Genomic DNA, 11,073 nt, shown 5'->3' on the forward strand with positions numbered 1-11,073 from the left:
CTCTTGCCCAAGTCAACAAGCCAACAAACAAGGCAGATCATCTCTTAAAGGGATCAAAGAAGAGTAGATGTGTAGGATGTTACGAAAAACTCCGCATCTTCTTAACAAGTTGTGAGGCCGAAAAAGGTAAAGAAAATTCTCACAGAATGCACTGCTTGCAAACAATATTATTGTTTGGCCTGTTTTAATGAAAAACATCCATAAGTTTGATAAATAAATACAATTAAATAAAATCGATATTTCTTTTCCCATCACTAAATTATATGAAAAACTGCTATTGTTCAGTGCGGTATGGGGTACATCAGACCCCACATTTTATTTTAGCCCTAGAATCTAAACTAACTAATCTAACTACGGGCGACGGTAGATTTAGGTTAATGAACTCATTGTTAATAATAATCACGACAAAAGCCGCACACTTTGTCTTCTTTGGCGCCAAAAAAACGATTTTGGTCTCCTACGGGCGGTGGGGTTTAATATGCCTCGTGCCGCCACAATCTCTGGTATAGGACAAGGTTTAAAACGACCCGTAACGCAGTAATGGAAAGTACAGATATTTCTGTGCCGCAGTGAACGTGTTAATAGGTAGGTACCTAAATTTTCTAGAAGATACGGAATAATCCGAATCCAATAACATATTTCTCAAATTATTAGGAGCTTTATGAACAACTAGTTATACCCAGCAGTTTTACCCGCATTGCTCCGCTCGTGTTGGTCTTAGCGTGATATACAGCCTTTTCTCGATAAATTGGCTATCCAACACTGAAAGAAAATTAAAATCGGGGCAATAAATAAGTACTATAGTACTACTACTTAGTACTTATACTATACAAGAGATTGTAGTCATTTATGTACAATTTACAGACGCAGATATAGCCTATAAAAACATAATATTACTAAACTATAAATACCTCCATAGTAAGCTAAAATGTACCTACCTAGTCATAAATCTTAACTAGGTATTCATTAAATATTATAAATGCAAAACTAACTCTGTCTGTCTGTTTGTCGCTTCTTCACGCCTAAAACACTGAACGGGTTTGGATGAAATTTGGTACAGAGATAGTTGAAGCCTAAGGTTGAAGCCTGAGAAAGGACATAGGAAAGGTTTTATCTCGGTAATCCCACGGAAATGGTACGTATGCGCGTTTTCCTTTTGAATACGCGAGTGGAAAGCTAGAAGACGATAATGAAGGAAGGTAAAGTTGAATATATTTTTGAAGTGAAACTTCTTTAGGCGCGTTGAGAGTAAAACTTCAAGGCTGCGTCATTGCCATGGCAATACCGTCATGTCATTAAGTAAAACGACGATTTTGGTGTCTTTGAATCTTGTCCAAGAAGTTTCAGTTTTTCTGTCACGTGTGCTCGGCACACACGATTTTTTTACTAGCAGCAGATATATAAAAATAGAAATTATTAAAAAAAATCTAAAGCATAACATAAAAAGTTTTTTTTTTTAATTCAGTGAAATATAAATAGAGCCATCTATCGCCCCTGGTTCAGATTTCCATAATATGAGCGAAAATAGAAAGTAAGTGCACGCTACAACTCTTGTATAATATGCATCATTCACTAGATTAACACCAGAGGTCGCTTTTTAGTTTCGTGACGTTATACATTTCTAAGCATTTATTAAATTTTAAAAACTGAACAGAAATTAGGTTATTGCAAAAAATTAAACCTAACCTAACTATTAAGTTATTGCAAAAAATTAAAAAAACATGCAAAAGCTTTTGTATTGTTTTGTACATAAAATGAAGTAAATTTTCCGTCAATATTGTAACTGAGTTAGAAATATCATTTTTGAAAGAGCAAAAACTTTTGTAGCTATACAAGATTGAAGCAAATGATACCTATATCCTACCATGCAATTTGCGTACATGGGTTTTTCTCATTTTCAATACGCACGTTTTCTATACAACAATTTTCCATGTTATTACAGTGTACAGGTCTTCATCTTTATACTTACGTATATTATAGAAAATATAACAATTCTTTATGGGTTCTATGGAAAATGGAAGGTATAGAAAAAAGAATGAGAACATAGTAAGGTCCTGTATATTAAATCTGCTATGATATTTTCTCTGTGGTCTGTGGATAGCTCGAATAGCCTTTTGTGTGACAATGTTCCTTTTGAATTGCTTTTTAACCAATGGGATAAGCTCTAAAACGTTAACTTATTCTCATTTCAAACTTACAACGGAAGTCATATCAAAATTGAAGCTTTAAAATACTACAAATAAACTCTACCTTCACCATTGAAAGCGGAAGGCAAGCAAAATCACTGATATTTATGTGAGTTGATTGATCTGGAGATTATTGCAGTAGTTCCTGTATGTTGGGCGTCATTGCGTTCGCTTTCCATACTGCAGCTATAATCATCACTAAACAAGTGACATTTCAATATAATGCATGTGTTTATGACGTGCAGCTTATGGTAGTTTCCTGTAGGAGAGTTTTTTATTCAAAAAAAATAACTGTGTTAAAAAAAAAAAGATTTGATATTATTAATGTTACATATTATTATTTACACCTACCACCACCACATACCTACATATTATTTATATGTTGTATAAATGCTATTTATATAGGTTTGATGTCGGTGCCTCCTTTTTTTTGAAGTCGATTAACGATATCATAAGCAAAGTGTCTAGATAAGTTAAAAGCGCTCATGCAGTGACACGTTGATATGTGGCTAATTAACCAGAATTTATTCAGTTCTCTCCTTTTCGCTCATGATAACTGAATCATGCTATCTTACTTTGATGTCTAATCGTATGTCCGTTAGTGAGCCGTTTTTGAACGCAGTAATCCTGAATAGATAGGTAGGTACTATAACGTAAAAGTGAAGCCTCGAATTCTAATAAAATCTTTATTGATACGCATAAGCGACAGTAAGATCAAATATGTTCTCGGTCACATCTGGATGTAGGTATAGGTACCTACGCAAAGACAATATATTTTGGTTTACCCAATACATTACATAACATGCTGTATAGGGAACATAAAGAAATTCAACATCTTTGTTATATATCCAATTTTGCCGGTAAAAGATAAACCTAGTACCTATTTTCTTCTATTTTTACAAAGTATCGTCTTACGTTTTTATTGAGCTTCAGCCCTGGACAGTAGCTCAACTGGGAATCGAATTCTAGTTGAAAGTTTTCGTATTAGTTTTTGCGAAAAGACAGATAAAAACTAGTAAAACACATTGTAAACTATTAATATGAAAGTTAAAGCGGATGTTCATTAGGTATGTTAACGGATGAGATTTTTATATAAGATAGCTCACATTCATGATTGGGACAATGTTTATTCTTATCATCATAATGATCGAGTGAGGGAATTTCCTCGGAAAAGTTTATAATTAGAAGTTTACTTCCGAATTTGATATTACAAAAAAAATACAACGTGTAGACAAGTTTGGTTATTCATTAGGCATATTACAACCATAAATTCATTTTCTCTATAATTTTAAGACATAGCATCTAATTTACGATGTTATCCATACTAATATTATAAATGCGAAAGTAACTCTGTCTGTCTGTCTGTTACTTCAATCACGCCTAAACTACTGAACCAATTTGCATAAAATTTGGTATAGAGATATTTTGATACCCGAGAAAGGACATAGGATAGGTTTTATCCCGGAAATCCTACGGGAACGGGTTTTTCTTTGAAAACGCGGACGAAGCCGCGGGCGGAAAGCTTGTTTTAATATATAGGTGAAACATAAAAAGTATATTTCCCTTGCATTTTATTTTAGAGATAGATCACAGATATTTTAATTTATTGATAAGCCTTTTTTATAATACGATTAGATACCTATAGGTAGTATAGCTTTTCTAGTAACAAAGATATATTCGTTTCAATATCCATTAAATCTTCGTTTATCATCGTATCCATTAACTCCAGTAAAATCTGACTACGATGGATCTATAAGATGTTATAAAGATGCGTTTAACCCAAACTCGTCACATTACATGTAATAGAAAACTGCAAGAAGCTAAGTGTGATATTAATTCTCTCCTGTCCATTCTCTGACCATAATGTGCGCGAGCGCAGTGGGGCTCATATAAAATCGAACACTGACCTATTTCATTTTTCATACCGCTGTCGTGTTTGATATGGTCACTAAACTTTAAGAATTATATTAGAAAAATAATAAATAATTCGTGTGTGCAGTGAATTAGTGAAAACAATATTGTTGAATAGATTTCATAGAGTTGTCGAAATGACTATTTGTTAAACTATTGTGGATTGTGTTATATTGTTAATACCAGAAGATGTATAAGGTAAGTTAATTTTCAGACATATATTTTGCCTAGTTATCCTACCCATATCAAAATAAAAAACAAAATACGAACACATCAAATGATTGATGACACGTCATGATTGTGTAAGTATTGTTAATTTTTACTAATACTCAGTAATATAATTACGTTAAAAAATAGTTTAGTTAAGTAGTAGATACATTTAAATAATACGTGGACCTACACGGTATCAGCAGTTTTGATTAAACCGTAAAATTATTGTTTCATCTTTTATTTATACAACGTTTATTTACCGAAAAGAAGAGTACCTGTGATTCTCATTTGATTCGCTCTATTATTCTTTCAGTCATTACTTATTTTAGATTAAGTATATGAGTTTTATCTAATTTTAAATTATAAATATCCTGGTTAATGAACTGTCGCGTTGTGTATAGGATTTTGTATCCATTTACCAAATAAAGTGTTGCTTATCCATAAACAAACAGTCGTTACGTTTAAAATCAAAGTAGAAATGCTAATTTTATACAAAATATTTTCAACTAGAAATTTTTTACAAATCTCGTTTTTAAACTTGGTACGTTTTATTGTGTGATTGTACAAAAAATTAAATGTAGAGAGTTTTAAAATTTACATCATAATGAGAAATGTACGAGATAGCAGAACAACTCTCTTAAAAACTGGTCTATCTAGATTTCTCACTACATCTATACCCTATAGGTATTTAGAAAATGAGTCATTTTAATTGATTTCATTATTGGTTATTCAATTATTCATTTAATTTTATAGTTTTGTAAACAGAGAAGCCAATATTTTGATACCTACCTAGTTAACTATGTTTTTTTGTAGAAATATTTAACATACCTAGGTACTTTACTATGCATTATCTCTTTTTCACATTACCATACTTACGAGGAGATATTATCATACGTAGTTATGTAACGTAACAAAGAACGTAAAAATATTCAACCGTCTCATAGAACTTTGAATGAAATTTTATTTTTCCAAAAAATTTATCATAAGCAATTAAGTACGTGACTAGTTTCATTTCAAATTATATACCTACATATATATAATTTATCTATTATTTGAAGTAGAGCACATTTAGTAATTTCTCTAGCGGTCTAAACAATTAGACTGAAGAGAACAGTTAACGTTCTGCTTTATTTGTTGCACGTAACGTTACAAAGAATTATGGGTTTAACGGATGTTTATATTAAATCTAACAATATTTAAATTTATATTTATAAGGTTGTTCTTTAACTTCATTGATATATTAGACTCTAGCTTCAAAACAGACGCATCTTGGACATTCCGTAACCTTTTAAGTTTTAATCTTATCACGGCGTAGGTATAACTAGTCAACTTGTAACTACTTCCTTCTCTAGTTTCTTATATGTACTTAATTAATAGATTGTAGTAAGAATTCTCTATAGCTCTATTTAAATATAGCAAATATGCCTTAACAATTAGAAATGTTAATAGTCATGATCCAAAAACTAAGAAAAACACCATTATGATAATGACTGCCAACATATTATATCCAAGCTTACCACGAGAAGCTTTAGTTATTTTACAAACACTTTTCAGCTGTCAATTTTAAGGAGGTAGTTATTGTAATCGATATTATGTCTACCTAAAAACAGCATTTATATGAATATTACAAGACTGTTTCTAATGCGCACGCGACGCGATCGTTGACACTGCAAACGCTTCAGTGAAATAGAAAAGGAACATTATTTTAATTAATTCGCTTTTTCTTAGATTAATGAAAAGCGAAAACTATTTCATTTAACATATTTCATGTATTTGTTGTTAAATAAACGTGCTTAGTTATTAAAAGTGTAGTATATGAACGGAAACCCGGGAAGACAGAGTTCCGACTCTGCCTCCGTTAGATAACTAGATAGTTAACTTATTTTTTTTAATTCGGCTGAATTAAAAATTAGTTAGTAATTAAATTATATATAGTAACGCATTATATCATAAAATAAAGGATAGGTAAACTCATTTCTCTGCTTGCTATGATGACAAAATATTATCTAATAATCTGTGTCTATAATAAAGTAAGTAGTTAACTTTACTTATTCCATAGAGGTAGATACTCAATACTCCTATTATAATAGCAAAATAGAATCGTATAATTTTTACATACCATTCCTCTTATAAAGAACAAAAAAGATACGAGATACCAGAGACAAGCCAGAGATATAAACCACAATTAAAATTCAACGGCCAAAATAAATGGCGCTCTAAACTCAAGTCTATAATCAGCCATACTTTCCATCTTCTAATAGCAACCGCTACATCACTCTTAGTAAGAACAACTGAATAATTGACAAAACTAGCATTAATTATGTAATCGTAAGGCGTTACAAATGAATTTGACTGAGACGATTTCGCAACCAGCCGCCCGTGACGCGAGGCAGGACATTCACATGAAAACGTCTTGCATGATCACGACAATTAAGCACAATGATGTACAATGTACATATTGCTTAGAAAAAGGTAATTACAGATGCAATGCTAATCTTAGAACGTCGACAAATTAGCCGTTTTGAGATTAGAACTTAGAGGGACAAAAATGGAGTAGGGAGATATTATAAAGAAAACAGTATTTAAGTACCTAGTGTACCTCTATGTAAATTAGGTACCCTGTTTAAAATGTTTTCATGTTTTTTTTACGAAGAATATTACCTAAGCTTTGGTACCTACTAACTATGTAACTTGTTTTAAATAGATACCTAAGTATTTATATTTTATTTTCTCGTCTTGAATAAATTCTAGATCAAAATTTATGCAAATGCAAGCAGTGCTGAAACTTGACCAGGTTAATTAATTATATGTAGATATATTTATCTAGGTGTGACTAAGGTTAGGTTAGGTCAGGTAGGTGCAAGCATTGCTAAGTTTTAGTTTAGTGAAAAGTCAAAGACTAAACTATGTTCATAAATTTTAAAAGTTACTAAACCCCAACATTAGTCATACATTTTAAAGGAAAAACTACATCCCGTCTCGTATCTCGATCGGAATTCCTTACCTTGAAAGCCAATAATGGCAAATGTCTCTCAACTCTCTTCAAGTAGAAATAGATGAACCGGTTGCGTTTCGCACAGCAGCAAAAACTGGCTTTCCCGAGTAACTTACATTTATAAGTTTCCTGTATGTGTTGATAAAAGGCAGTACAACCCGTTTCATTCGATCGTTACAATTCAAATCTGGTATTAATTTCATATACCTATAGCACCTAACTTTATTATGAGTCTTGAGAACCACATATTTTCTACGAATTCATACTAATATTATAAATGCGAAAGTTACTCTGTCTGTCTGTCTGTTACTCAATCACGCCTAAACTACTGAACCAATTTGCATTAAATTTGGTATGTAGATATTTTGATACCCGAGAAAGGACATAGGCTACTTTTTATTGCGAAATATGTACCACGGGCGAAGCCGGGGCGGATCGCTAGTTTCCTATAATTTTAATGCCTATGTTTCAGCTACTAATATTCTGTGCATTGTGGTCAATAAGCCATGGAGCTTATATGAGTAGAATGTCATCTATAAGCCGGTTTCGAGGGCCCACAGCGTTTCGGCCGGGATTCATCCTGCAGAGGCCGAATATGTTCCCCCCCAGGATGATGCCAGCAGCGTCACATCGAACACCTTTTGTTGTTTATAGGAATCTTCCACACAGGTTAGTTACTCAAAATAAGTTATTGAAAAAAAAAAAACAAAACTTAACGTCATCTTAACATCGTACAATGTTTGCGAGAGCCTATCCTAACTTTAAATACCAACTTAACTACAATACTATAATATTTTAAAGAGATAATTATTTTTACACTTTTTTCCTTTATACTTACGTCTTGAGATCATATTATTAAGGAGAAAGATTTAATATGTTGTTTTTTACCATAGTAAATACTAGTTTGTAACGTAGACAATTCCTATTTTTATCTACCCGGATCATCCCAAGCGAAAGCAAATTAAGCTGTAAACTTATAAAAACTATACATTTATTGCACAGATACGCAATGAAGCCAATGCCGCCCGTAACAACACGGAATGTGTTTGGTATACCATGGAAAACCACAGCCCGTTTGCCCGTACCAGTTCCCGTAACTCCAGATTATGATTACGCTAGAACTGCTGCGTCTGCGCAACCGGTGATTCGGAATGACGGTAGTATTCCACCAATCACCATGCACAATACTTTTAAACTATTTCTGTTGTTTCAATAGTGCAAAGTTAGGTAATTTTGTACTATGTGTTCTTGTTTTAATGTACTTAGAATTCAAGAGGTGAGACAGACTGAAAAAACTAAAAAAAAAAAATTACTGTATTTATCAAAATTTTCTCCAATCTTGGATTTGTACTGCAATCCAGATTTTTTATGAACTTAATCTGCATTTCATTTTCCTTTGCACGTGTTATAACTACCTTCGTCCACGGCAAGAGGATGTCTTGTGAACTGCAATTTACCTTTTGTATTAATTTTTACCCGTTAATTTGCTCATAAACATCCTCAATGCTGTGGACGGACACTCTGGTAAAAGTCCTTATGCTAACAGGTGCGATCCATACTATACCAGCGCCGAATCTGAGCTTGTCAGAGAAACCCATTGTAGTAGCTGAAGTACTGACATCTGAAGCCAGAGAAGCTAACACTGCTGAAGGGGTAAGACAGTTTTTATTTCCTACAATTGAGTATGCATTAAATTGTTAACATACTGATGACTATAACCTTTAACAGGGGAAACCTACCTATGAGGTTACAGAAAAGGTCACAGAGAATCATTCATATGACGTACAGGCAAAAATAGAGGCACCTACGGGATTTTATAAGCCAGATGTAAGTGATATTCTTTAATGACATTGCATTTTTCTAAATATATTGAAATTAAACATTTTACACGTTTAGTCTGGGGTCAATTACGAGTTCAAAAATGTGAACAACGAAGCACCTCAACAATATAATCAGGAATATGGACTTATACAAGTACAACAACAAATGTCTTCTATTATACCCCAAGAGTTTACAGTGCAGGTACATAAAAAATTACATCATTATAAATTATTACGCAAACATTTTGAGCAACCCTTTCATTTAATTGATAAAATTTCTGAATCTATCATCTCATCCTTTCTATTTGAAGCATTCCACTAGACTTCTTAATGTTATTTTCGTCTATGTCTTCATATCATAACAAAATTTCAGAGATATAACGGTTTGCCGTCTCATCAGGACTTGATACATTCTGGTGCAGAAGGAATAATTATACCCCCAACCGCGTTATTACAATCAGATCCACTGTTTTTACAAAAACTACAAACACAACTATTGCAAAGATATCCAGCAGTTGAATTTATACCGTACAATCCAGAAATACAGTCTCAAATCCCTTCGCATAACCAAGAACCACAAGCGCCATCATACTACTCGCAGAATGAGCACTTTATTAAACAAGCTCCTATGGCTTTTGTGCCTAGTGATGGGAACAGAAACATTGTGCAGAGAGAAACACAAGAAGGAACTGTTCAATCTCTATCCCCAGAATCGTTTATACCAAACAATATTACTGAAACTCCAACAGTAGTGACGACTACAAATCCCCCTGAAACTACCATTTCAAATGTAGTAACTGATCCTCAAACTACTACAACAACAACCGAAAGGATTGAAGTTAAATCAGAAAACGATAGATCAAATCCTGCAATTTATTACTCACAGATGGGACAAACAGTAAACAGTGCTAAAGCAAACAGTTTTTATTCAGCAATCAATGATATAAAGGAAATATCGCCGAAGGAAGAAATAATTAACAAAAATTTCGATAAAGGCATTGTAAAGTCGGAAAGCACAACTATAATAGCAACTACACAGGAACCCGATACGACGCATTATTTGGACAGTAAAGATAAACCAGAAGCTAATGAAATAATACATGTTTATAAAAATTTCATAGCATCACCCTTTGAAAAGCCAGCAGAATCTGTAAATATAGTTTATTCTTTGCTAAGAAGAACTACAACAGCACCAACAGTAGATCAAAATGTGACAATAACAACCACTACTACAACAGAAAAACCGGTAGAAACGACTGCAAATGCGACTAAAGATAATCAAAGAGAAAGATCATTTTTGAACAGACAACCCATAAGGTTTACACTAACGGATAAAAGGTCAGCTGATGGCGATCCACAACAGGTGGTCAAAGCGAAAATACCGCCAAAAAGCAAACTTATATTCGACGATAAGACTGGAGAACCCATTTTAAGGGTTTATGCAAGTTATGTCGATAATCCAGCAAGGGTGAGTTATTAATTATTTTAATACATAAAAATTTGACAATCTCATATTATAATATAACGTTCACGATGTACTGAAAAAATTAAAATATTCCACTAATTTAGACTAAAACACGCAATAATCATTACGTTTTGATTATATTACCCAGCTATGATTTCAGATGTTCATTTAACAATAATTCACAAATTATCGTTTTTTAGAAAGAGGCAAATCACAATTTAGCTACAAAGCAAATAACCGTTTCTTCCAGAAAGAAGCAATCACTCAAAAACTAACCAACATGAGGCATCTAAGAGAGGTACCAAAGAAGCCAGAAAGCCCAGAACGCTTCGACGCCGCCACGGTAAATGCCTTAGCATCGGATGTCAATAATTTTGGCCAGAAGATAAAATCGAGAAATGACGCCGCCAGACAAATATTATTAGACGAATATAATTAATACATACACTTATTAATTAAAATAATTAAACTATTCTTTTAGTATTG

The 11,073-nt window shown here is 32.9% G+C and overlaps 1 protein-coding gene across 2 annotated transcripts; it reads left to right on the forward strand.

The window, feature by feature from the left end:
* The first annotated feature begins 4,039 nt into the window (after positions 1-4,039).
* Positions 4,040-11,061, forward strand: LOC123693461. 2 transcript variants are annotated; one of them, XM_045638584.1, is made up of 8 exons: positions 4,040-4,295; positions 7,775-7,971; positions 8,305-8,459; positions 8,849-8,955; positions 9,031-9,129; positions 9,199-9,324; positions 9,496-10,590; positions 10,838-11,061. In XM_045638584.1, exons 1-8 carry the CDS (start codon positions 4,287-4,289, stop codon positions 11,024-11,026), a joined length of 1,977 nt encoding a protein of 658 aa, XP_045494540.1. In that variant the 5' UTR covers positions 4,040-4,286; the 3' UTR covers positions 11,027-11,061. The 2 variants fall into 2 exon arrangements, with proteins under 2 accessions (XP_045494540.1, XP_045494541.1); XM_045638585.1 differs by having other exon boundaries at positions 8,870-8,955.
* Positions 11,062-11,073: the final 12 nt, after the last annotated feature.

The sequence above is a fragment of the Colias croceus genome, chromosome 7, assembly GCF_905220415.1.
Source record: "Colias croceus chromosome 7, ilColCroc2.1".
Classification (NCBI taxonomy): domain Eukaryota; kingdom Metazoa; phylum Arthropoda; class Insecta; order Lepidoptera; family Pieridae; genus Colias; species Colias croceus.

Excerpts from the sequence above, each read along its gene's own strand:
- LOC123693461 (XM_045638584.1), top strand. Across the intron at positions 8,460-8,848 it reads ACCGGTGATTCGGAATGACG|GTGCGATCCATACTATACCA; the intron begins GTAGTATTCCAC and ends TTATGCTAACAG. Across the intron at positions 8,956-9,030 it reads AAGCTAACACTGCTGAAGGG|GGGAAACCTACCTATGAGGT; the intron begins GTAAGACAGTTT and ends AACCTTTAACAG.